A 27,983-nucleotide genomic window follows, 5' to 3' on the forward strand; every position below is an offset into this window, starting at 1 on the left:
GCGTGCACCAAAAAGGATCAAGAGACCAGCTACACTATCATCAAATCCAAGGAAACGAAAATTACCGCAGATGGACTGAAACCTGCTTCAGCATATGTCTTCCAGATCCGAGCACGGACCGCAGCAGGGTACGGCAGCTTCAGCCGAAGATTTGAGTTTGAAACCAGCCCAGTGTGTAAGTCATTTTAATTACTGTCTGCCCATGTCTCTGTAATGGTTAATAGGAAAGAGTCAGCAGATCGATATCTTTGCAGGGGACACGTCAGCCTCCATCTCCTCCCTCTCTTCTCCCTGTCTCGCCGGAGCCCTTTGTGGCCTTGTGTGTTCAGACGCATCATTCATAAGCGTGGTGAGGGAAAGCTCAGCACATATTTCACCAGCTTGCTTCTCCTCCAGAATTTCAAACTTAAATCTTCTCTGAAGTCTGAATGCTAAAGAACCTCTTCTTCTATCGTCACCCTCTGCCCCAACACAGTGGTACCTCGGGTTACATACGCTTCAGGTTACATACGCTTCAGGTTACAGACTCTGCTAACCCAGAAATAGTGCTTCAGGTTAAGAACTTTGCTTCAGGATGAGAACAGAAATCGTGCTGCAGCGACGCAGTAGCAGCAGGAGGCCCCCTTAGCTAAAGTGGTGCTTCAGGTTAAGAACAGTTTCAGGTTAAGAACGAATTAAGTACTTAACCCGAGGTACCACTGTATATACTGAAATGTAACAATCTTCTCACATATTCAAAACAAAACAAAATCCTTCCAGTAGCACCTTAAAGACCAACTAAGTCAGTTCTTGGTATGAGCTTTCGTGTGCATGCACACTTCTTCAGATACACTGAAACAGAAGTTTCCAGAACCTTCTATATAGTGAGAAGGTGGGGAGGGGTATTACTCAGAAGGGTGGTGGGAATGGGTGATTGGCAGATAGCTGTGATGAGCCTGTTGACGACTCTTAACGACTGCAATAGGTCTTACAGGAAAAAGCAAGGGGTGAAAAGGTGAAAAATGGCTTTGTCATGTATAATGAGATAAGAATCCAAGGTCTTTGTTCAGACCAGGTTTCTCCATGGCCATAAAATGCCAACAGTGTCCTTCAGCTCTCTATATTGGACAAACAGGCCAGACCTTACGCCAAAGAATAAACGGACATAAATCGGACATCAGGAATCACAAGACAGAGAAACCAGTAGGAGAACATTTCAATCTCCCAGGACATTCTATACAAGATCTCAAAGTAGCTGTTTTACTACAAAGGAATTTCAGAAATAGACTGGAAAGAGAAGCTGCTGAATTACAACTTATCACCAAACTCAAAACCATGGAGAAACCTGGTCTGAACAAAGACCTTGGATTCTTATCTCATTATACATGACAAAGCCATTTTTCACCTTTTCACCCCTTGCTTTTTCCTGTAAGACCTATTGCAGTCGTTAAGAGTCGTCAACAGGCTCATCACAGCTATCTGCCAATCACCCATTCCCACCACCCTTCTGAGTAATACCCCTCCCCACCTTCTCACTATATAGAAGGTTCTGGAAACTTCCGTTTCAGTGTATCTGAAGAAGTGTGCATGCACACGAAAGCTCATACCAAGAACTGACTTAGTTGGTCTTTAAGGTGCTACTGGAAGGAATTTGTTTTGTTTTGACTATGGCAGACCAACACGGCTACCTATCTGTAACTTCTCACATATTGTTCAGGTCCTTTAAAATAAATAAAAAACCTCTGGAATGTTAATAGGTTGGCTATACATCTGAAGAAAGCAAGGACCATACTGCCTGCCACAAGCAGGGTTCCATATACCCTGTGCTAAAACCATGGTGGACAAACAGAACTTCAAATCTTCCACAGGTCACATGGCAGAAAACCTGAGTCCTCCCAGCTGTCTGATTCAATTGTGCCTTTATTTTATCTCATTCACACATTATATTTTTAGGGGACATGGTTTTTCTTTTCAGAAAATGTGTAAATATTTGGTGTACATTTGGTGAAGTTATCCTAAAGGGCGATAGCTCATTGGCAGAACAAATGCTTTGCAGACAGAAGGTCCTGGGTTCATTCCTCAGCATCTTAAAGTAGGGCTGGAGAGACTCCTGGCAGGAACCATAGACAGTTTCTACCAGTCACTGTAAACCATGGGTAGGCAAACTAAGGCCCGTGGGCTGGATGCGGCCCAATCACCGTCTAAATCCAGCCTGCGGACGGTCCGGGAATCAACTTTTTTTTACATGAGTAGAATGTGTCCTTTTATTTTAAATGCATCTCTGGGTTATTTGTGGGGCCTGCCTGGTGTTTTTACATGAGCAGAATGTGTGCTTTTATTTAAAATGCATCTCTGGGTTATTTGTGGGGCACAGGAATTCATTCATATTTTTTTCCCCAAATATAATCCGGCCCCCCACAAGGTCTGAGCGGCAGTGGACCGGCCACCTGCTGAAAAAAATTGCTGACCCTCAACAATACAGAGCAAGATGGTCCAACAGTTGACTCAATAGGTGGCTACTTCCTGTGTTCCTCAAAGCTTCTTGAATCTGGGTATAATGGTGGCAAGGAAATATACTGGTTGATCTCAGTACTGAGTTGTGGCAAGAGACTAATCTTGGACATTCCTAAGAGGAGCACTTTGAAGTGAACAGCTTTTTAACTGCTCTCCAAATGGGTTTTGTGTGCGTGCATTTTTTAAAGGATTGTTATCTTAATTACTCCGTGAACATCTTGCATGGGTAACCAAAAAAGCCACCCACCGAAGACGTTTTTACTACATTGGTCCTTGAATTTACAGCCATTTAAACGTCTGAAAATGTAGGCTGCTTTCACTAAGAGCGGATCTACAATACAGACCTTTATATTAGGTTTTTACCATCTTAACTGTCATGGCTCCCCCCCCCAAAAAAAACGAACAAAAACATTGGAACCTCATTTTGGAACTCCAGGGGTTTACATGTCTGTTTGTTTTCTTCCCCCCTGGGGGAGAAAACAATTACCAGTTTAGATCTGTAATGTAGATATGCTCTGAATCTCTCTATCTGGTTCCCCTTGTATCCAAGCACTTTAGGTTGTTCAGAGTCACCCTTCAGACCACAACTGATGACCTTTAAATGTTTTGTTCGACTAGAAGAAAGGGGAGATTGAATAGAATCTTTTGTTCTGCAGTTGGATTAAGGAGGAAGGATAGCATGTTGACATATCTGTTTACTACAAAGGAGGTGTGAAATTTGGGGAAAGGTCTCACCAATGGCTAATGAGCTTGTTTGATTTAGTGAAATAGTTCTGATTTCCAAAACACAGCTGGAGATTTTGAAAGATGCAAGAGAGATCATGCTCTGCAGCTTTTTCCAAGGAGTTGATGATTTTTCTCTGTTTTCTGCTGGTAAAAAATATTAAATAAAGTCTTCATCCTTCTAGTTGAAAATAATGTGTTGTAAAACTGGTTTCTACTCATGACATGTTGTGAGAGAATTACAACTCAGTATAGACCTGGAGGCTGTGATTCCACTTGTGCAAGCTTGGAATCCAGTTTCTGATGTGAATTGTGTTAAAAGGTGTTTCTGGTAGTAATATTTTGAGAAGTGTGACTATGGCCAGAATCCAGAGAACTATGCATCTTATTCCAAAGAGATTTCCAGGCCTAGATTTTTCTAGCAGAAGTACCTTCACGACAGAGGGGAAAGCTGCCTTTCAAATTGTGGGGAGTTGCAAAAGCAGTTTGCACTAGACTACTATAGCACTGGGGAAGTAAGAAATACTCAGAAATTCTGCTTGCTTAGTTCAGTTCAAGCCTCTTCCCCTAGCAACTCTTAGATCCTAGACCACATGCTAAATTTCTTTGCTTGTGTCAATGATAGCCAACTTTTCCAACCATAATTTGACCACGAACAACTGGCATCATATCTTGTCTTCGAAAGAAGACAAACAGAAACATACCTATTCCATCCATCTTTGGGGGGGTTGATTTATTTATTGGTCCTTTACTTGGGTTGTTGGCTGTTGATGCTATTTCTAGTGAGGCTTTATTGCGGAAGCAAAACTTTAACAGATAGAAAAACATGCCAGCTTCAATCCTGGGCATCTCCAGTTCTCAAGAAAGACCTCCAACCACAAATGTGATGGACAGCCTTTGCTGTTTAGAGCAACTTGATGAGATGGAGACAATATCTGACTCAGTGTAAGGCAACTTGATATGCTGATATATGTTTCACTTCTGTTTGATTCACATATATACCTCAAGAGGTTGAGGTATGCAGGTTTTACATATGTGGTATATTATAGGCACAATTTAATTTTTCTGCATTCACATTTCTTATTTTATACTGCTTTGGGTTGTATACAATCTCTGTAAATAAACAAAAGTGTTTCATTGCTGTCCTTCATTAGGGCAGAAAATTACATATTACGAGGAAGTCTGGGCTCCAGCAGAAAACATTGCTATATTGTTGTCGTCATCCCCCTTGCTGTAACAGCTAGTAATAATTCTAATTTCTGTAACATCTAGTAATTCTGACTCACAATTTGTCCCAAAAAAGCAACAACTAAAAGATTCCTCCTCACCCCGCAAGCAAACACGTTGCTGAAACAAAGTTTTGGAGAAAACCAAGGCTGGGTTTTTGTGCTGGACTGAGTATGTGGATGCCCTCTTGAGCTAGCATTGGAACTTGTGGTGGCGCTGTGGTCTAAACCACTGAGCCTCTTGGGCTTGGTGATCAGAAGGTTGACAGTTCAAATCCACACAATGGGGTGAGCTCCCGTTGCTCTGTCCCAGCTCCTGTCTACCTAGCAGTTCGAAAGCACACCTGTGCAAGTAGATAAATAGGTACTGCTGTGGCGAGAAGGTAAATGGCATTTCCATGCACTCTGGTTGCCATCATGGTGTTCCATTGCGCCAGAAGCAGTTTAGTCATACTGGCCACATGACCCAGAAAGCTGTCTGTCGACAAACGGCGACTCCCTCGGCCTGAAAGCAAGATGAGCACCCCAACCCCATAACCCTAACCTTTACCTTACCTAGTAAATGCAGGTGACGCTGGGGTCTGAACCACAGAGCCCAGGGCTTGCTGATCAGAAGGTCAGCGGTTCAAATCCCCGCGACCGGGTGAGCTCCCGTTGCTTGGTCCTTGCTCCTGCCAACCTAGCAGTTCAAAAGCACGTCAAAGTGCAAGTAGATAAATAAGTACCGCTCTGGCGGGAAGGTAAACGCGTTTCCGTGCGCTGCTCTGGTTCTCCAGAAGCGGCTTAGTCATGCTGGCCACATGACCTGGAAGCTGTACGCCAGCTCTCTCGGCCAAGCGAGATGAGTGCTGCAACCCCAGAGTCATCCGCGCCTGGACTTAACCGTCAGGGGTCCCTTTACCTTTACCTACCTAGTAAAAATAATTAAGAAGAGTCCTCAAGCCTTAAATCTTCCACTCCTTATTTAGCACATCTTACCCTGTGTCCTGAAGACATTCTGGTGTGCATTCCCACCCCACTGACAGCAGCCAGTTAACATGGGGTGGGAGTGAGGAACGTTCATTTTTAGGACAACAAGACCACAGAGTAAGATATGCAGTATTGCATCAGGGACTGGCAGACTGAAGACTTAAAGACTTGAAGTCACTATAATGAATAAAAATGTCCACTCTTTAGCCTATTGGCTTGGTTAAATTTCACTCGCCACTAATATTTATGCATTCGTGCCTGTTTAAAATTGTACAATTGACATGTTTATTACATTTCCATATAATTTCAATTAAGGAAATATTTAGTGACAGGGAGAAAAATCCCTTCATTTCCCTTTTGAATAGAAACCCACTCTCTCCATTTGTTTTCTAAATTTAAATTTGCCAGCCTTTGATTGCTTGTCTTGAGCTCTTATAATCTGCTCTCTCTCTCTTTTAATGCTGTCAGTTTTCTCATTTTCATTGAATGTTACCTTTTTAAAATGAAATAGATTTTAAAGGAAAAGGAGACAAGAGCCATGGAGTCAATGAGCAATCTATTAATAGAGAAAAGAGCTCCATGATGCAAACATTAATGTAATAAAAATGATCTATTTAATGTATTTTATATTGCATTAACCATTAATCATGTCCTATAAGTAGAAACAAAACCTTATTATAGTGCCAGATAAATCTCTTATTGTGAATCTTGGATACAGTAGAAAAGTTTCTATTTCAGAGTAATTCAGTAATCGTGTTTCAGGTTATTTATAAATAACCTGCTGGCATTTTGACACCGTTGGTCTATTGCCATCCTGACCTTAAACTTCTGAGCAGAAATACCCATAATAATGTTATAAAGGTCTACCATGTAAATCAGAAGCATTGCCTAGATTATTATTTTTATGGGAACAGCCAATTCTAATGAAATCTGTCTAAAGCTTCAATTCTATAATCACTTACCTGGGAATAAAGCCCATGGAACACACTGGAACTTATTTCTGAGTAGACACACATAGGATTGCCCAGTGAAAATGCTTTTCAGTTATTAATGAACTGCCTTTAGAAAACTCTCAGAAACAAGTAAATGCTGTTACAGTTACCAAATTGAATTGATGCTGGATTTCTCTTCACTGGGAAAGAATTCCAGTTAGAGCAGAATGTTTTCTTGGGAATCAGAGAGAGGAGTAGAATCTGAAGTGGGATTTTTGAGGGCTCCCCATCACAGCGAAACTTGTTGATAACTGCCTCTTCTGTCTCTAAATCTGCAGCACTAATTAGAACTCTAATGGACAGTTTGCAATGTATCTGTGTCCGTCCAATCGTTATGAAAGCATAACTATTGACTATCATTTAATTCCATGCTGCTCAGCTGGTGATTTACTGATCAAATACCGTGTTTCATTTTTCACATCACACTAAGTCAAAGAATGGCTTGCCACAAATGCGTGAGTTCTGGGAGAGGAGGTCGTGACTTCTGCACTACCGGGGCTAAGCCATAGTTTGGCTGAGTGTGTCTCCCCAAGCCCGGCTCATGATTTGTCTCACTCCGGACAAACCACATGTGGTAAATGAAGAGCAGACCTTAGTTATAGCTCATGGTTAGTCTGGAGCAAGACAGGCCACAAGCCCAGGTTTGGACAGCATTCTAAGCCAAACCATAGCTTAACTTGGGGTAGTGTTACAGCAGGAGGATTGGGGGAGGAGCATAGTGGTCTCATTTCTGGGAACCCCCACATTCACACAAAACCATGGTTTGGCTTAGTATAAGGTTACCAGATTTTTTCTCAATGAATCCGCGGTCACTTTAAATAAATAAATACCACACATTCTGGATGCTGATGCTGCAGCAATGGCAGTGGCAGAGGGGCGGCTGCCGCCTTGACCTCAACCACCATGTTTCTCCTTTTTTTTAAAAAAAAATAATAATATTTATTAAAGTTTTGAAAGTTACAGAGAGAAAAAAGAAAAAGAATTAAACATAACAAAACCATACAATACAATACAAAGACAAAAATATTACATATACATAACAAAAATAAAACAAAAACAATTTTAAAAAAGAGAAAAAAGAAACACAACCAATACTTTCAATGTTATTAACTTTCTTTTACTTGTTTCAGCGACCTCCTTACACCTCCCTTTTTTTGTATTCCACTTCGAATTGTTTCAGCAAATCCTTTCCATCTTCCTCAAATTTCTGTCCTGTCATTTAACTTAACAAATTCTAACATTATTTTTTCCTTTAATCCAATTTCAATCTATTATACTTAATTCTTTCTAACATTTCTGCTAAAGCCATGTAACTTCATTCCAACATCTTTCTAACATTCCTTAATTTTACAATATTTCTGTAGATAACCTTTAAATTTCTTCCAATCTTCTTCCACCAACTCTTCTCCCTGGTCTCGGATTCTGCCAGTCATTTCTGCCAATTCTATGAAGTCCATCACCTTCATCTGCCCCACCATGTTTCTCCTTCCTCCGAGGCTTCTATCTCCTTTCTCCATGAGCCTGGGCAGCCCCTGAGTTGTTGGTTCTTCAGTGGTGTTGGTGTTGGTGGTGAAGCGGTGCACGGTGGGTCAGGCATGGAGGGCGGAGAAGGAGAGCCGAGAGGGGTGGCATGGCTCGGGCAGCGCAATGCCTCCTTCCCCATCGGAGCAGCCCCAATCCCATTCCTACTTGCGTGCAAGCAGGAGGGTGCGGGGATCCCTCAGCTGGGAAGCGAGGCTTCACACTGCCTTTTGGAGCAGCCCCATCCCAACTCCTACTTCTGTGTAAGCAGGAGGGTGCTGGGATCCCTCAGCTGGGAAGGGAGGCTTCCCGATGCCTAACTGAGAGATCCCTGCCCCCTCCTGCTTGCACGCAAGCTCTGATAGACAGCGTGAAGCTTCCCTTCACAGCTGAGAGATCCCTGCCTGCACGCAAGTAGGAGTTGGGAGGCTGCTTTGATAGGCAGCATGAAGCCTCCCTTCACAGCTGAGTTGCTGGGGTCAGGGAAGGTGGAGGCAGCCCGGAAGCTGCATCTGAGAGCCCCTGAACCACCATCATATGGGCTCCTGAAGCCAGCCAGAGTCAACTACTCTGGGCTGCTGAGACTGCCGCATTTCCCGGGGACATTAGATGAAGTCCAGGGACTTATTCGCAAATCTGGGGACTGTCCTTGGGAAATGGGGATGTCTGGTAACCCTAGCTTAGTATTACATGCAAATCAGGTCTCTGTGTGCACAAAACATAAAGTTTGAACAAATGGAGTTAGAACTTTACAGTTTGAACAAATGGAGTTGCCATCAAACTTCGTCTGAAGTTCAGTTTCCAGGCAATTTAGGAAGTTGCTGCTTTGAGCGGAAATACAAAAAAATTACAAAGTTTCTCTGGGAAGCAAGGCAGCGTCCGCACACCTCCATAACAGGCAAAATGCAGCTTGCACAAAATCAGTTCCTTGACCTCGGCAGGCTTGCTAAAACTAAAAACACAGGTTTGTCATTATTTTCTTTCCAAAATAACAAAGTGACAAAAAAGCCAGACATGCTAAAGAATTATTTAAGCAACAACAGCTCCTCTCTATCAGGCTTGAAGCAGGGCCCGTCCTGGAGGTTGATGGCAGTTTTAACCTTAATCTCCCTTTTTGTCTCTTCTCTCAGCAGTAGCTGCATCCAGCGATCAGAGCCAGATTCCTATAATTGCTGTGTCTGTTACAGTGGGAATAATCCTCTTGGCTGTTGTTATTGGTTTCCTTCTCAGCGGAAGGTAAGGGGCAAAAGCTTGTAATTTTGTACTCAACACTTTTTTCCCTCTGTCTGTATCTCCACCCTCCACTGACCTCCCCTTTTACTTCAATCTAGCCAGCTGTATTTGCAGCACGTTTCTTCACAAACTAGAGAACATGGAAGCACTGTAGTCTATTAAACATGGGGCGATATTCTCAGGGGTGGAGGAAGGGAGGTGCAGTGGGGATGGGTTGCACCAGGTGTCACCACTGAGGGGGTGACAAAATGCCAGGCGGCATTCACCGCGGGGCATGCAGCGTGCCCGAGCCACGTGTCTCTCCTGGCAGTGACACGGTGGCTTGTGTGCCCATAGGCTCTGCGCTGCCCCAAATGGTCTACCCGCCACCTTCCCCTCAGCTGTAGGGCGGCTGAGTGGGAGGAGTTAGGCAGACTCCTTGGAGGCCCTGTGGAGCATCCTGCCCCGGCTCGCCCCACCCCACACGTGGCTGGCCCCGCCCCTGGCACAGGGCACACACACCACCCCAGATGCTCCATCAGCTTGCTCTACCGCTGGATATTCTCTCTGCAAAGAGAGCTTCACCTATGCTTCCCTAGGATGCATGTCTCTAGGGTTCAGAATGCTGCGGTGAGACTCCTTACAGGGTCCTTGCCACAGGATCACATCCATCCGGTCCTATACCAGCTGCACTGGCTCCCGGTGGAGTACAGGGTCAGGTTTAAGGTGCTGGTTTTGACCTTTAAAGCCCTATGTGGCCTAGGACCCTTGTACCTATGGGACCGCCTCTCCTGGTATGCCCCACAGAGGACATAAATGACAACACTTTGGAAGTCCCGAGCCCCAAGGAGGTTAGATTGGCCTCAGCCAGGGCCAGGGCCTTTTCAGCTCTGGCCCCGGCCTGGTGGAATGCCCTACCATCAGGGCCCTGTGGGATTTGATAGCTTTCCACAGGGACTGCAAGACGGAGCTGTTCCACCTGGACTTTGGGCTGGACTCAGTCTGACCCCCACCTATTTTTTATTATTATTATTTTTTTTTTGATGGAACCCCTTATATGGGATTTTGTATATAAATTTTCCCTTGTCTCTTTTTGCTGGCCCATGTAGGACTAGCATGGATAGTTGGCCCTGGTGAATATTTGACATTTTCTCCCCTTATGGCTTTGATCTATAGGCTACCACTAAAATGAGGCTGCATTTTAAACTGTATTCTAACTTATATTTTAATCAACTGTTTGGTTTTTTAAAAAAATGTTTTTACTGTATTTTTATTCAGTGTTAGCTGCCTTGAGCCCGGCCTTGGTCAGGGAAGGGCAGGGTATAAATAAAAATTTATTGCTATTATTGTTATTATTATACAGAGGTGAGCACCTATTTTACTTTGCCTAGTCAGCAGAATGGCAATCTGCTCTCTGCACGATGGGCAAAATGTGGCCCCGACAACCCATCAACTCATCAGGATAACCTTACTGTAGGTCTGGATTCATGTAAGGTTGCTATTGCACAGGAAGCGCTCATCATATTGAGTTGAGCCATGGGGGACGAGGGAGGGAGATGAGAATCGGAAAAAGACAATAGCTGATCCATCTTCCATTGTGCTGCGGGAGGGCAGAGGGAGGGAGGGAGCGGAGTGCGAGCCAACAGCTCCCCTTGTGAGAACACGGCAGCCAACACTTTCTGCAGGGTCCTGCTGTGAACCTGTCCTCCTTGTGCTAATTTTGCTCTTCCAATGAGTCTCTATGATAGTCTGCTCAAGAGTGGATTTTTGGTAATATGGTGCCCTGTGTAAGACCAAAAATGGCCCCCTCCCACCCCAAATAGTTCTAACTTTGAGTAGGGACCCATGTAAATACAGGTTGTTGTTGTTGTTGTTGTTGTTGTTGTTGTTGTTGTTGTTATATTGCACCCCCTGGACTCAGTGCCCCATGCAGGGGAACTGCCCACACCATCCTAAATCCAGCGCTGTTCTGCTTCTCCTGAACTGTGATGGGACAGAAAAAAGGGTCGCAATGCAATGTTGGTTCTTCCTCCACCCACCATCAACTTTGGCTCCACCCACCATTGGCTCTAATCTCACTTACTTTTCCTGTGGGTCACTGGCCCTTCATAGAAAAGTTTTTCCCATTCCTGGTTTAAACAAGCCACAGTTCTATGCGTTTGGACATCACAGGGAAGTGTGGTTTGTTTCAAAGTGTGGTTTATTCAAAAAAAATAAGAGAGGAGGAGCACACATGCTCGGAGCTCACCAAAGCTTGTTCATGTCACAGGAAACCGTGGTTTGGCATGACACCTGAACCATGCCTTTTTGAGTGACGATGTTTCTGGGATGCTCAAAACTGTTAAGAATCCACATTCACTGTTCCTAAAAAGCCCTTCAGCATTATTTGGCTTCTGCGGTAGCTTTCCTTCATGAATTTCAAAACTTGGCTGGTGCTTTGAGTGGCTCTTCACAATCCAAACTAAAACAGATTTTTTTTTTTTAAAAAAAGAACCATCCTCCAGCTTTTCCAGCTAGCAGCCAATTTGGGAATGAAAGCAAAGGGGAGCTGATTTAAGAGGCAGAAATTATTTTAGCCCTGCTGTGTTTGTCTTGGATATGATTTTGAACGAATTCGTGGAGTGTCTTAACATGCTGTGGCATTACAAGGTGGTTGGGTTTTTTTTATGCATTCCAAGCCAAGCTAAAGCCATTTTCTAGATTCTGCTAATCATTTTGTGGGCATATTTTGAGCCCAGACTAGTGCTTAGCATGGGGTTCAAGTTCTTTGTAATTATTTCTAGCAAGTATCAACACTTGGCTACAGCATTGCTGGGCTCAAGCACAGCCGCAGCAGGGAGTTGCCACTCCTTATCTATGAGTTTTTGGTCTGGGCGAGGAAAGACCAATTTGCTAGAAACCCAGGCAGAGGGGTAAATGGCTGTTCCGCTTACTGCGTTTTACTATATGGGATGATCTGATTCAGAGTGGAAGCAAACATTGCACACCAATGCATGCAATTAAAACCCTCACAGCTACTTTCTTCTTTTTTGGAAACGGCTTCAGATGGGAGGCAGATTATATTAGGGTGGGGAGCAGGGTTATGAAGTATTCCCAAACCCTGGCAGGGGACACAGTGTGCTCCTTCTGGGGCACAATGTCCAGCTTTGGTCCTCACCCTGCACTCAGCTCTCACCCGTGGCTCCCAGAAATTGTCAGCATGCAACAGCGGCCACACCCTGGGAACGGCTTTGACTGGCTGGCTAAACCAGGTGAGGGTAGCTGAACGGTCTCAAACCTTCGGTTAATGAGGGGCTTCACCTGCATGCAGACACAGGCTCTGGCAGATTGAGCAGACAAGACCAAGAGTGGGTCCAAAGGTTAAGAAGGCAGTTGTAGTTGAGTAAGATTGTCTTCCATGAACACGGTTTTAACAGTGAGTCTGTAAGTGATTGTGGAGGCCAAGTCTGGATCTACACGTCCTTCCACAGTGGGGACATAGGTTTCTGGGGAGGAGTTGATCACGGTGAGGGTTTGCCAAGTGTGCCTTCCTCTTAGCATGTTTCTCCCTTTCGTCCTAAGTTCAAGCGTCTTCAAAGCCCATGACACGTTTAATAAAGGTTGTTGTCCAATTGGAGCACTCGCAGGCCAGTGTTTCCCAGTTCTCGGTGTGTATACTACATTTTTAAAGATTTGCCTTGCGAGAGTCTTTAAACCTCTTTTGTTGACCACCAGCATTATGCTTTCCATTTTAAAGTTCGGAATAGAGTAATTGCTTTGGAAGACGTTCATCAGGCATCCGCACAACATGACCGGTCCAACGAAGTTGATGTTGAAGAATCATTGCTTCTTGTACTTATACTTGGTTTTGCCCTCACAGAAAGCAGCACTGGTCTAAACAGACCATTGGCTCAGTATAAGTGTATAAGACTTTGTGGTGGCATAAACCATCCAATGGCTACTCTAAAGTGTTGACACTTCATTCCGTTTGTCAGCTACAACTACAATCTTTCTGTTTGTTTTTTCATAAGTGTCACAAATAGCAGGCTGGCATTCTGATGCCCTATGGTACAATAGGACACCTGAGTCCACTGGCAACAGTCCTCTGCAACCAAAGGTCAGGCAAGCATTAGTCACAGTGGTACTGTGGAAATGCATTAGTTTCTGAAAGTTTATGGATGCCTGGAGAATTTGAAATTAGCCCTGTTTTGTCCTGAACAATCAAGCTGCATTTTAACCTCATTTTCTTGCATCTATTCTAAACTCCCTTATTAAATAACGTGCCTTCTGATCGAGGTCATATTGCTCTTAAGCAAAATATTGATGGACACTTTAATCATATGTTTGTTCCTTTTCTAAAAACACAAAACAACATTTTTTTTACTGTCTGAAAAGGAATTATTCTGGAAGATTAAAATAAGAGGTCATTAGAAGGCTTTGGGGTTGCTGTTGTTTTGTGAAACCCAACTGTTTGCTTGTTTTTATTAGACAATCAGCAATGTTCATGGCACTTTTGCAAAGTGACATAAAGACACACACAAAAAGAAACAAAAAACACACGCATGGTCCTTGCTTGATGGAGCTAGCATTCTAAATTTCAGTAACAGAGGGGAAAGCAGATTCAAAGGGTTGTTAAATAAACAAGAGCAAATGCAACTACCTGTATTTAACCTTTGTTTCCACTGATGTAAAAGTGAGAGGTGCACTTTTGTTACACCCCAACTACAAATCTCAAACTAATTTAACAGTCAATCCTTCCTCTCAGGAAGCTCTGGGAATTGGAGAATAGAGGTCTCTTAACTACTATCAGCACCCTTCACAAACTAGAGCTCCCATAATTCTTTGGTAGAAGCCATGACAGTTTAAAAGTGGTAGCGAGGTGCTTTAAATGTGTGGCTGTGAAAAGTATTTCAAACTATCTAGCTCTGAAAATACAGTGTTATACATCTGCTGTGATTTACGGAGCGCCATGTGCGCTTTGTTTCTCACACTCAGGAACAGTAATTGTAAATATTAGTATAGACGGTGTGCAGCCCAACTGCTCAGGGAATGAATCTGTCAGTGGCAGAATGCTTACAGCCCGGCATCTGCATAGGGAGGGAAACGCATCAAAGCTTAACACAAACCTGGGAACAGGTGAACCTAGGAGGGTGGCTGGTCTGAGAACTGGAAAACCAAAGGGAAGAGACTTCTGGGAGTCCGGGACTGAATGCTCCAAGGGAGTTGGGCTGAGGCCAGGGAAGACTTTGGTCCTTCAGATTTCAGTGAGGCCAAAATTTGGCATGCATGATCCACCTCTCGCCTTCCATTCTGCTCAGTTCTCTACGTCCTAGTTGTGATGCCCTGCAGTTCCCCCTGGACTCGATGCCCAGAGTGGGGGAACCAGCCACGCTGCCCTAAGTCTGCCTGCGCCGAGACAAGAGAGGTCAGTGGGCTAAGGAAGAGATGGCAGCCTGAATTCAGTAAAGAGAGAATCTTGATGAACTGCAAGGGATTTATGAAAAGAGCTGCAGAGCACTAAGGACACTATGCTGTATTCAAGGAGGGATAGGAGGAAGAAAGGCCTCGGCCCAGTATACCTGAAGGAGCATCTCCACCCCCATCGTTCAGCCAGGACATTGAGGGCCTTCTGGCAGTTCCCTCACTGCGAAAAGCGATGTTACAGGGAACCAGGGCCTCCTTGGTAGTGGCGCCCGCTCTGTGGAACAACCTCTCATCAGATTTCAAGGAAATAAACAACTATCTGACATTTAGAAGATATCTGAAGGCAGCCCTGTTTAGGGAAGTTTTTAATTACTGATGTTTCAATCTATTTTTAATCTTTTGTTGGAAGTGGCACAGGGTAGCTGGGGAAACTCAGCCAGATGGGCAGGGTATAAATAATATATTACTATTATTATTAGTAGTAGTAGTAGTATTAGTATTATTAAGGTGTTTGAGGCAAGCAAGGAAGCACTATTTAAGTAACTAAGCTAGCCCATTTAACTAACTATTTAAGCTAGCCCATACACTGGAATTATATATATTTTTAAATGCATGTAAAATATATATATTCCTGGACTACCCTGAGGCTGATACCTCTTTTCTGGAATTTAACTGCTGCTCAGATCCCACAGGCTCACTTTCCCAACCTTGCAGAAATTGGGATTTATTGGTCCTGGATTGAGTAAATTGCAAAAGTAGGTGCAGTGTTCTGATAATCAGCATTTCATGACATGGAAGGGGCAAGCTTTGATCAGATCTTCCTTAAAAATTTGTGTTGCCAGCCTGTTCCTAAGCTTAAAATAGTTCGCTCGTCCTAATATAGAAGGTGGTAAAGACAGTGTCTGCGTATTAGCCAACGCTTTTGTTCCCACACTTGCTTTGCTACCATACAAGCCTGAAATCTATCTGTCCATGTTCAATGAAAAGTGCCAGGAAGAATTTAACTCCAGTGCTAGAGGAGTCCACCCCACCTTCTGTGGTCCTGTTGGAAGACTTGCTGTCGTTGGTCCTGTTAGAATCCATATGAACACAGTGTGCGTAGCTTTAGGAGTGGCCACAAAAAACCTATGTTTTTACTGAGAAAATATAAAAAAGGCAATTTATGGGATAACTATCTGTTTGCGAAGAGGGACGCGGGTGGCGTTGTGGGTTAAACCACAGAGCCTAGGACTTGACAATCAGAAGGTCAGCGGTTCGAATCCCTGCGACGGGGTGAGCTCCCGTTGCTCGGTCCCAGCTCCTGCCAACCTAGCAGTTCGAAAGCATGTCAAAGTGCAAGTAGATTAATAGGCACCGCTCCGGTGGGAAGGTAAACGGCATTTCCATGCGCTACTCTGGTTTCTCCAGAAGCGGCTTAGTCATGCTGGCCACATGACCTGGAAGCTGTACACCGGCTCCCTTGGCCAGTAAAGCGAGATGAGCGCCGCAACTCCAGAGTCGGTCACGACTAGATCTAATGGTCAGGGGTCCCTTTACCTTTACCTGTCTGTTTGTGACACTTTTATACTGCCCTTCAGCCAAATCCTCAGGGCAGTTTACAGACCTATAAATCAAATGATATATAAATTAGAATAAAAACAACTTTAACCATTCCTTTATATATATATATAGAATATTTATTGAGCTTTTACAAAAAAATAAGACACATAAATCATACCACAAGAGACATAAACAATACACAAAATACAAAAGAAGAAAAAAACAACAGACAAAAAAGTCAACAAAAAATCATCAAAAAAACAATAATACAATACATGGAAAAAAGAAAAAATCTAACTTTTAATTTTATACTTATTTAACCCTATTTCTTGACTTCCTCACATCTCCCTTTTTTGTGTTCCCATTTACCCAATCAGATTCAGCAAATCCTTACCCTCTTTCAAATCTCACTGTCAATTATATAGTTCAACCTATTATGTCTCCAATCCTTCTTCTCTTTTTAGTTCATTTTTACCTATTCCTTATAACTTAATCACTTATACCATATTATTTAAATTTGACATAATATAGCTCTAGTCTTTCACCCTTTTTTCTTTTAATTCATCTTTACATACTCCTTCTAACCTTGTCACTAATGCCATATTGTTTTAATATCCAACATCATTTTAACATTCATAAATTTTGCAGTGTTTCTGCAGGTAGTCTTTAAACTTCTTCCAGTCCTCTTCCACCGACTCTTCTCCCATTCCAATGCAATACCGCCATTATAATTATTGTAAAGTGTCCCAGAGAGGAGTTGGGGAAAATGAGATGCTGGCATAGCAAATTGTGCATTAATGGTTCAGCATTTGGGTGGTCTGGGTGGGTGGAGTCACAGAAGCTGGAAAAGTGACAAAAAGAGGGAGGGAGGGAGCAAGATATACTTTCCCCTTCCCTATGAACTATTCCTTAGCACCAGGGTTCCTCAGCTACAGCAAGGTTTTACTGGATCACTGGGTGATATACCTTTAAAGCTCATTCAGAGGACATTATTCCCCTCACAGAATTCTGGGAGCTGTAGTTCACCCCTCACAGAGTTTCACTTCTCAGCAGCCCTTAACAAACCTCACTGCCCAGAATTCTTTGCAAGGAAAACGTGTTTCGAATGAGTTTTAAAGGTATCATGTGTGCACAGCCAGAGTTCAGGGCTACAAGACTAGAAAGATAAAAATTAGCAAAAAGCTAAGGCAGGCCATGGAAGGATGATTTCTGCAGAAAAGGGAACAAATGATGGCAATTCTTTTTGACAAAGGGGGGGGGTGTCCTTGTGTTTCAATACTAATTGGGTAGTCGCACAGGAACACAGGGCTGTCACTAGCCGATTCATTAGTGATAGATACGTCTTCACTGAATTAAGCAGCAAGGAGGATTTGAATTTAGTGCTTCCAAGAGTTCCCAAGCAAAAGTATAGAGAGTTGGGACATTCTGTTTCCATTTCAAGAGAGGTTGTCTAAGGGATCTACAAAACGCATCCTGCCCTAATTTTTTTAACCATTGCCAGCTAACATTTCCAGGGAAAACTGAGACTTTGACTCAAAGAGATAATGTGAGGACCTAAAACAGAGGCAGGAACATACTGTTTTCTTATTTGTGGCATTCCATGACTTGTTTCTCACCGGCAACTGAGTGTGTGACTCTGCCAGACTCCTTTCTTGGCTACATGCCATCACCTGCGCTTTGCCAGAGTTGAGCCTAGGACAATATCGTATGGCCCAGCTCAGTCTATTAAAATATTAAGATGGATGAGACTGCAGTTGTGCTGATTTCTCTTGCTAAGGAACCAATTCCCAGGTGGTAAGCTGCAAATTCAGACCTCACCTCAACCAAATCAAACCTCACAAACTGATGCTAGGTAGTCCTTACAGATATCAGGGCCCATATAGAGAGATGTTTCCCCTCGTAAAGGTAAAGGGACCCCTGACCATTAGGTCCAGTCGTGGTCGACTCTGGGGTTTTGGCGTTCATCTCGCTTTATTGGCTGAGGGAGCCGGCGTACAGCTTCCGGGTCATGTGGCCAGCATGACTGAGCCGCTTCTGGCGAACCAGAGCAGCGCACGGAAACGCCGTTTACCTTCCCACCGGAGTGGTACCTATTTATCTACTTGCACTTTGATGTGCTTTCGAACTGCTAGGTTGGCAGGAGCAGGGACCGAGCAACGGGAGCTCACCCCATCGCAGGGATTCAAACCGCCAACCTTCCAATTGGCAAGCCCATGGCTCAGTGGTTTAACCCACAGTGCCACCCGCGTCCCTTGTTCCCCCTCTTACATAATCCTAAACCAGGGTCATCCAATGATGCTGAATATTGGAAGATTCAGAACAGGCAAAATAAAGCACTTCTTCACAAGTTGTGTAGTGAAAATACGGTAAATGAAATTTCCTTCCACAGTATGTAGTGATGGTTGGCAATTTGGATGGCCTTAAAAGGAGATTAGACAAATTCATGGAGGATAGAGGCTTTCAATGACTACCGGCCACTGTTGTACCGCCAGTATTGTCAGTGCTATGCCTCTGAGACATGTGAGTGGGGAACATGCAGTTGTTTTCAGGACCTTCTTGCAGACATCTCAAAGTCCTCTGGCAGGCCAGTGTGAGAACAGTATTCTGGTTAAGGTGGTCTCTGATCCAGCAGGGCTGTTACGCTCTAGGGTATACATCAGGGAAAGATGTATGCTAAACCTCTCTCTGATGGGAGTGTTTTTGTCTGTTTAAATGTGCAAAGTGTTCAGATACCTGGACTGGTTATTATTATTATTATTATTATTATTATTATTATTATTATTATACTTCTCTGAACTGGATTCTCGTCTTATAAGCACATCCGTAAAGAGCTCACAGCCGCCCAATGCAGGCCTTAATCATCCATTACCGCACTATATGAATCATTTTCTAGTGTAGTCTTGTAAAAACCAGTTACGTTGGGTTCTGTGCGCACCTCATGCCATCCCTTCACCAATAAGATTTGTCATTCTCCCATCAGCCCATTTTCTCTCTTATAAATTTGTTAGAGGAACACTTTTACAGCCTCAGTTTTACGAAGCATGCCATAAATATTTCACTAGGTGATTGCCAGTGTGAAAGTAGGTTTGTTACCAGATAAAATGCCACAGGAATATTTAGAATGGAAATGCCACTCTTCTGTTTTACATTTATTGAACAACATTGACCTGTGTCCTGGGCCTCATTTTTTCCTTCCAGTATGATGGGAATAAGAGGCATAAATTTTCAGGGGAATAAGTCGTTTCCAAGGTATGGAAAAGATCAACCAACTACAATGCCACATCTGATGTATTTTTAGCAGCTGAAGAACTCATTCAGTTTATTTTAGATAAACCAAGCCTTAATGCTTGATATGTTCCGCAATGACTGATATAGCACAGTTAAATCTTGGCATTTGGTAATACAGCAGTAGGCATAAATGTTCCCTTGTAGGACAATTTTATTTCCTGAAGTGTGCATAAAACAAATAGGAAGGCTTGTCACCATCCTTTAGATTACATTCCTTGCCATTGACAATATAAAGGAATGGCTGTGTTAACAGGCCTCTGCTTGTAAAAAACACTTTACTAATCAGTTATTAGGATCAAACAAGCCTGTTTCAAGAATTCTTGGTCCCCTTTAAGGAGGGCTATTGAGACCCCAAATCCTACCAGGATTTTCCTGTATCCTCTTTTTTTCTGAATTAAAAGGGGGATGTGGATAGCAGATCCCGCAGGACCCCAAGTACAGATGATGCCAATATTTTATCTAGCCCTTTTTTCTTTTCCCCAGACAAGGGTTGAATAGGGCATGCCTTGTATCCAGTTGAAAAATGTTGGTACAAACAGGGCATCTTTGCATTCCTTATTTGATAATTTGCCTGTTGTGTGATGGTTTTGGTGAGAAGCTTCCTTACATCATGCCATAAATCTTGTTCAATAACAGGAGGTGTGGCTACAGCAAAGCAAAGCAGGACCCTGAAGAAGAAAAGATGCATTTTCATAATGGCCACAGTGAGTAAAGTTCAGATAATATGCTAGAGAACTGCATGGCTTTCCACTATGTTTGTCTTGATATGGTATAATACATCGCATTACAGTGGTGCCCCGCAAGACGAATGCCTCGCAAGATGAAAAACTCGCTAGACGAAAGAGTTTTCCGTTTTTGAGGTGCTTCGCAAGATGAATTTCCCTATGGACTTGCTTCGCAAGACGAAAACGTCTTGCCGCTAAGCCGCTAATAGCCGCTAAGCCGCTAATAGCCGCTAAGCCGCTAAGCTGCTAATAGCCGTGCTTCGCAAGACGAAAAATTCGCTAAATGAAAAAACTCGCAGAACGAATTAATTTCGTCTTGCGAGGCACCACTGTATAGTTCTATACTGTTTAGGGGCAGGCAGAACCAATGGGATCACCTTCTCTGACTTTTGGTAAAAAGTGGAATGGGTTTATTCCACTTTGCCAAGATGGCAAAATAGGTAGAACACGAGACTCTTAATATCAGGGTTGTGGGTTCGATTCCCACATTGGGCAAAAAGATCCCTGTATTGCAGAGCAGTTGGACTAGATGACCCTTGTGAACCCTTCCAGCTCTACAATTCCATGATTCTGCAATTCATTCCAGTTCGGTAAAGAGAAGATGACAGAATCTTACCCCAGTCCTACGGAGTGTGCATCTAGCACAGGCGAGAGGGCTGCATTAGCTTCACACTCTTCAAGGCAAGAGTTCAGGGAATAAAACTACACATCTGCATTGTAGACCTCCTTTTATTTCCAAAGCAGCACTGCTGTTCCAGAAATGCTTCATGCCAAAGCTGTGGATTTAGCTCCAAGTGGAATTCTGCCCCAGCAAATGGGCTAAATATCCTAAATAATTCAATTAATATTTTTACACTGTTGCAGATATACTGGGAACAGCAGGCATGACCCTCAAGTTTATTTAAAACAAAAACAAAAAAATGGCTAAAATAATTTGATATTGAAAGTGTTTCCTATTAGAGAGCTCCCAGGTGAGAGCTGGGAGGTAGTGTGAGACTTTCGAGAGAGGCCTCTGTGTTTTCTTTGTTCTTTCTCTGTTCTTGTTTTCATTTCAATTAGTTTCTTTAATCTTACTGTATTATGAAAAAGATTTGATAAATTCTTTTCTTTTCTTTTCTAAGTATTTCCTATTAGATGGAAATGGTTAGAGATTAAAGAACAGCTCCAGGATCTGATTAAAAAGCAGTTCCAGAGTCTCTTGTTTTGTGTCTTGAGGCCCCAAGCCAGCCCCACGTGAAATAACTACACACGGACACAGAATTAAGGTTGATGGGTAACATTAAGGCCACAATTTTATTGATTGCAAATTAAATGTGAGTGGTATTGGCATAGGCATTGGCTGAACACTATAATGGACTACTGCCCCAGTTGACAGAGCCTATGTAGCCAAACCCATTGGGACAGCAACATCAGGGTTTTGCCCGACAGAAGCTTACCACGAGGTTCCCGTGATCCCGGCATGGCCCTAGCCCATCAAGCAGACTTTGGACGAGATCCGGGACCCCCAGATTACTTTAATGGAATACCTTTTGATCATTGAGGGTTGATGGCCACACCTCCCCTCCACACACAAAATTAAGCCAATGCCTAACCACCAAACCTGGAAAGTTGTGACGATTGCTAAGGGGGTAGGCAAAAAACCAAGTGGCCAGTGCCCATTTGCCCAATGGATAAAAATTCCTACCCAGCCCCTGTCCCAATACAGGCGACTCACACATAGTGCAAAGCAAGGCTGAGAACATACACTAAGGGCAGGAGGGCGGGTGTTCAGCAGCGCCAATCAAGTGCCTAGGGCACTCTTGCGCTGATGCTTATATAATTCCTTAACCCCACCCCCACCCCTTTATTGATTGGCTGTGACCCGTGATGCCTATTTAGAGAAATGAAACTTAGACCTAGAAATGAAACCTACCGTAGATTCCGGCGTATAAGACGACTTTTTAACCCTGGAAAAGAGGTTAAAAGTCGGGGGTCGTCTTATACGCTGAGTATGGGCGGCACGGAGTGGAGCCCGCCCCCCGCTGCAGCGGCAGCTCCGAAGTGGCGGCGGCGGGCTCTGCTCCGCGCCAGGAGAAAGCCGCCCGCTGCGGAGCCCGCCCCCCACGCTGCTTCAGAAGCAGCAGCAGGATGGCTTTCTCCTGGCACGGAGCTGCCCAGCATATTAGGCGACTGGGCCTATAAGACGAACCCTCAAATTGCAGCTAACAATTGGGGGGGGGTCGTCTAATATGCCCAGTCGCCTAATACACCGGAATCTACGGTACTTCGTCAGGGGTGTGTCCAGGGGCCCAGTTGCCTTCTGAGGACGATCCCATTTCTAGCAGTGCTGTACTTACCAAACAAACAAATAACAGGAGGCCTGCACTGCAGGTGTGCTATACCATGAAGCATGTGAAGCAGGGATCTTGTGCAAACCCCCTTATAACTATCCAAAATCTAGAGGAGTCATATTTTCTGCAACATTTTTTCAATAATACCACCTTTGTGACTTTGAACTTTATATTGAATTTTAAATCCGGTGGGGTTTGATAGCTAGGACTGCAACTTAGATCGTGACATCTTAATGGGATAATCGTATGAATTTAAGTTGAACTATCCGTTAAGACTGCGTGAATTCGTATAGGGATAAAAACAGTATTTCTGAAGCAAGAAGCATACTTACTTTGTTGCTGTTGTTTATAATGCATACATATATCACAGCAGACCTCATCTTAGAGAAAGGGAGCAATGTCTCTTTTAAAATGGGCAGGTGTGGAGGATTCCCTGGTCCTGAATGGGGTAACTGTGCCCCTGAAGGACCAGGTGCGCAGCCTGGGAGTCATTTTGGACTCACAGCTGTCCATGGAGGCGCAGATTAACTCTGTGTCCAGGGCAGCTGCCTACCAGCTCCACCTGGTACGCAGGCTAAGACCCTACCTCCCCGCGGACTGTCTCGCCAGAGTGGTGCATGCTCTAGTTATCTCACGCTTGGACTACTGCAATGCGCTCTACGTGGGGCTACCTTTGAAGGTGACCCGGAAACTGCAATTAATCCAGAATGCGGCAGCTAGACTGGTGACTGGGAGTGGCCGCCGGGACCACATAACACCGGTTCTGAGAGATCTGCATTGGCTCCCAGTACGTTTCCGAGCACAATTCAAAGTGTTGGTGCTGACCTTTAAAGCCCTAAACGGCCTCGGTCCTGTATACCTGAAGGAGTGTCTCCACCCCCATCGTTCAGCCCGGACACTGAGATCCAGCGCCGAGGGCCTTCTGGCGGTTCCCTCATTGCGAGAAGTGAGGTTACAGGGAACCAGACAGAGGGCCTTCTCGGTAGTGGCGCCCGCCCTGTGGAACGCCCTCCCATCAGATGTCAAAGAGATAAAGAATTACCTGACGTTCAGAAGACATCTTAAGGCAGCCCTGTTCAGGGATGTTTTTAATATGTAATGCTGTATTGTTTTTAATACTGATTGGGAGCCGCCCAGAGTGGCTGGGGGGGCTCAGCCAGATGGGCGGGGTATAAATAATAAATTATTATTATTATTATTATTATTATTATTATTATTAAAATGGCGCTTGCCACCTGCAATTTTTATGAACATTGGTATTAAAAATACAACCCCTTTATTAAAAATATATACCCTACCCGATTAATCGTGGTTCCCTTCGGTCTATTAAAAGTTTTTTTTTAATAAATTAATCAAAGTGAGTAATAGATTAAATATTGCAGCCCTGGTCTGCATTGAACGTTTCTTAAGTAGCTCATAATGGTATCTTTGTGACAATGATATGCTCAGATACTCCGTTCTGTAATTAGTAAAATACATTTCCCTTTGCCCTAGTGTTCCAGCTTGTTCAATTTTCAGTTCGGCTGCTTGCCAGTTCTTTTAACATATTAAACCCTTAATTTTATGCACAGTTAAATTACCAGGAGTGCGGACTTATATCGACCCACACACCTACGAAGACCCAAATCAAGCTGTCCATGAGTTTGCCAAGGAAATAGAAGCCTCGTGTATATCAATTGAAAGAGTTATTGGAGCCGGTAAGATTACCAATATCACCATTTACCCTTCACTCACGCTATTGCTGTAACACCAGGATTCCGTTTTTGCATTGCACAACCAGGCAGTGACCACCCCAGCCCCCAGGCACCACCAGAAAGGAACAATGACTGGTGACCACATCTTATGGAATTAAAATTTGGCCACAACTTTATTAAACTTTCGAATGTGGGAAGACCTTCGCTTAGGCCTTGGGCGTGTACCTCTCCCAGTCCTCCATCCGGGGGGAATTGGGGCACATCAGGGTAAATGGGATATGGGGGTGCTCTGCGAGACCTAAGTGTAGCAGGCAGCCCAGCCCATATCCCCGCACGAAGGGTCGTTCACTGACACCCTTTCAGTGTATGGCCAGCAACACCCATATATATAACCCCTTTAAGAGGGAGAACCTGGAATCGCCGCCACTGGAGGTGAATCGCCACTTCACGCCCTCCCCCCTATAGTAGGGTTACCAGATGTCCCCGTTTCCCAGGGACAGTTCCTGGATTTGCGAATAAGTCCCCAGACAAATTCCATCCCCAGAATGTCCCCGGATTTCATCTAATGTCCCCGGGAAATGCGGCAGTCTCAGCAGCCCAGAGCAGTTGGCTCTGGCTGGCTTCAGGAGCTGCTTGGAAGCCCCCATATGATGGTGGTGAAGGGGCTCTCAGATGCAGCTTCCGGGCTGCCTCCACCTTCCCTGACCCCAGCAACTCAGCTGTGAAGGGAGGCTTCATGCTGCCTATCGGAGCAGCCTCCCAACTCCTACTTGCGTGCAAACAGGAGCGGGGCAGGGATCTCTCAGCTGTGAAGGGAGGCTTCACACTGCCTATCAGAGCTTGCGTGCAAGCAGGAGGGGGCAGGGACCTCTCAGTTAGGCAACGGGAAGCCTTCCTTCCCAGCTGAGGGAACCCAGCCCCCTCCTGCTTGCACGCAAGTAGGAATGGGATTGGGGCTGCTCCGATGGGAAGGGAGGCATCGCGCTGCCTGAGAGATCCCTGCCCCCTCCTGCTTGCACGCGAGTAGGAGTTGGGATGGAGCTGCTCCTCAATGTGTAGCATTTGTTTTATTTTATTTTATTTATTTATTTAAAGAGTCCCCAGATTCATTGAAAAGAATCTGGTGACCGTACCCTATAGGCAAGAAAAGACTAAAATGCCAAAGTTGTGACAAATTGCTATGGGGTAGGCAAAAACCTGCCAATGCAGGGAAATTTCTTCCCGGTCCTTCAACAGAAACCAGTGAAAGACCGTAGCAGCACCCGCTAAACAGGAAGAAAAAAGGTTAACCTGAAACATTAAACAAAGGGATGGCTGGGTGGGTAAAGCTCCTGAGTTGACTGCCTGGCTGCTGCTGGCTCCTCCCCCTAGTTATGGGACTGCCCCCCCCCCAGCAGTGTAAGTTGACTAACTGAGGCTGGACGTGAACCTCCAAAGAATAACACTGAGAGGCAGGCCAGCCCATACAACCGGTAAGTTCCCTGGGGTCCGAAGCGCCGCGTGTGATCCCGCAAAGGGCACCCACAGTGTAAACTGTGAGTGCTCGTTATTATTTTCAATGTGCTTTGATTTAAAACAATGCAAAAGGTAACCTTGATGCAGCCATGTGTGCACATTAGGACTCCTTTTTTGCTTTTAATAAATATGGGTATATTCTAGCATGCATTGATAAGCTGTAAGGAAGAAAATCAGGATAAACCGCCCACATGTGGCAGCTTGGGTAAAGTCCGGTAATAAGAAAAGCAAGCAAACGGGCACACAGTGGGTCACTAATGCATTGGCTCTGGTACAGGAACAAGAGCAGGGAATGTGGAATCTCAAAATCTTGAGGGTGGCCCAGATGGAGAAAATGCCTTATGCATATCCCTATGCACTCCAGTGGACTTGCGCAGGAAAACTGACCACCAGATGATGCCTATTTATACTGCTCTTGGGGTGTATGGTGTGTCAGGGGAGGGGTAGTACCTCTGGTGGGGGGGACATATCATACTCCTTCTGGGGTAGTTTGTCCACCTTCGGTCCCCTCAGCTCTCACCAGTGGCTCTTTAAAAGTTGTCAGCATGCAGTGGCGGCCACACCCCAGGAACATCTTCAACTGACTGGCTAAACCAGGTGAGGGCAACCGATGGGTTTCAAACCCTCAGTGAGTTAAGGCAAAGCAGGCTGTGGCAGATTGAGCAGTTGAGACCAGTAGTGGGCCCAGTAGTCAAGAAGGCAGTTTCTGCACATGCTGTAGTGAGAATCACATTTCTATCTTGGTAACTAGAAGGAAAAGTGAGTAGGTTAGAGGCAGGGAGGAGAGTTTGGTGGCAGGCAAAATGGGAACGTGATAAGAGGGGGATACTCCCATTGGGTCAGTTTGAAATCTCATCTGAAGAAGAATGCCTAAGTGAGATAGGGATTGCCAACTTTCAAAGCTTGCATTTCCAAGCATGGAAGTTGTCAGGATGCTATCAGTGGCTCCTGGCTAGTTGCCCAGGATAGTATAAAGACAAGGAAAAGCTTCTTACCATCCTTTTTTATTTCAATCCTTACAGAGAGAGGCTATAGAACCTAGCCTCTTGGATAATGGTGTCGTCCCGAGTGAATCTCCACCCTCTGTCTTTCCCACTTCCCCATTCATCATCTACGTGCCCTCTGTCTTTGAGTCCTTTGCTCTCCTACTTTTAAGGCGTGCCAGGTTCTGGGAGATGGAGAGTCTGGGATGCTTTCTAATGATGTGTCAGCCAGCTGTTTGGGCTCTCCCTGCTATAAATCTATATTGTCTTCCTCTTCCTCCTCTCTGGAAGGGTCAGGCTGTGGAGGCGGTCTCCACCATTCCTCCTCTGCCCAGTTCCTGACAGAAGTATGAGTTTCACTGGCATCCCTATAAAAATGCAGCCTGAAAGTTTAGGCTCAAGTAATTGAGATGTATGTAGCTGAGAAGAAGAATGATCTCCATCACATGCATTGGGAACAGTGAATTCAAACAATTGGTCATACTGGGTTAACCAACCTCTTCCTTGGTTATGCATTGTGTGATCCTTACACAAGAATGGTCAGACAATAACCGGGAATGCTAACTTGGGGTTTGTTTTGTTCGCAGGTGAATTTGGCGAAGTATGTAGTGGGCGATTGAAACCACCCGGAAAACGTGAGTTACCAGTAGCCATTAAAACCTTGAAAGTGGGCTACACGGAGAAGCAGAGGCGAGATTTCCTGGGAGAAGCCAGCATCATGGGGCAATTTGACCACCCCAATATAATTCACCTAGAAGGTGTCGTCACAAAGAGTATGTACCTGCTGCCAATGAGTTATAATTTGCTTATAAATGTCTTCTTGGCTTATGAAATGCCATTCAAGCCACTATCTTGGTGGCCTCAATGTGCCTACCTGTGGCATCTGTTGGGGACGCCGCCAGAGCTATTAAACCATTTGGCATGGTCGCCTTGAGCACTTTTCTGAACCCCATTAATGCCAGTGCATATCTGTGAGACAAAAACTAACCAAACGAGGCTGGAACGCATCCAGACACAATTCATTCTTTGTCCTTCTCTTCTCCTGCTCTGGCAGAGGCCATGATCCAGAGGCGGAGATTTTGCATGTGGTTCCCTTTTCCAAAGAGCACCCCCGTCCCTTAACAACTAAAAGTAACGTAGGAAGCTATAAGAAACAGGGTGCCACCCAAAATGGCCATGCGTTGTTGGTTCTCTCATCTTTACCACAATGCACAATTTCCCCAGTGTTTTGATACTATTATGCAAGACTCTTACCTTGCCCCTGATAACAGCAAGCAATGATGCGCAATGGTGGTGTCGGGTGGGCGCATAGCTGTCAAGGCACGAGTTTAATTGTACGAAACATTACCAGGGGCTGCGCACAGTGCTGT

The 27,983-nt window shown here is 44.5% G+C and overlaps 1 protein-coding gene across 8 annotated transcripts in view; it reads left to right on the forward strand.

Annotated features, from left to right (window-relative positions):
* The window catches only part of EPHA5 (EPH receptor A5), a 255,158-nt gene that overhangs the window by 193,928 nt on the left and 33,247 nt on the right, over window positions 1–27,983 (forward strand). For 4 of the 8 annotated variants that reach the window (XM_081836263.1, XM_081836268.1, XM_081836265.1 and 1 more), the window contains 5 exons: window positions 16–175; window positions 9,055–9,160; window positions 20,003–20,070; window positions 23,993–24,118; window positions 27,201–27,386. In XM_081836263.1, coding sequence (XP_081692389.1) covers window positions 16–175; window positions 9,055–9,160; window positions 20,003–20,070; window positions 23,993–24,118; window positions 27,201–27,386 — 646 coding nt within the window. The remainder of the gene's footprint in view (window positions 1–15; window positions 176–9,054; window positions 9,161–20,002; window positions 20,071–23,992; window positions 24,119–27,200; window positions 27,387–27,983) is intronic. The other 4 variants (XM_081836267.1, XM_081836270.1, XM_081836264.1 and 1 more) reach the window with 3 other exon arrangements.

The sequence above is a fragment of the Podarcis erhardii genome (assembly GCF_964252035.2).
Source record: "Podarcis erhardii genome assembly, chromosome: 13".
Classification (NCBI taxonomy): Eukaryota; Metazoa; Chordata; class Lepidosauria; order Squamata; family Lacertidae; genus Podarcis; species Podarcis erhardii.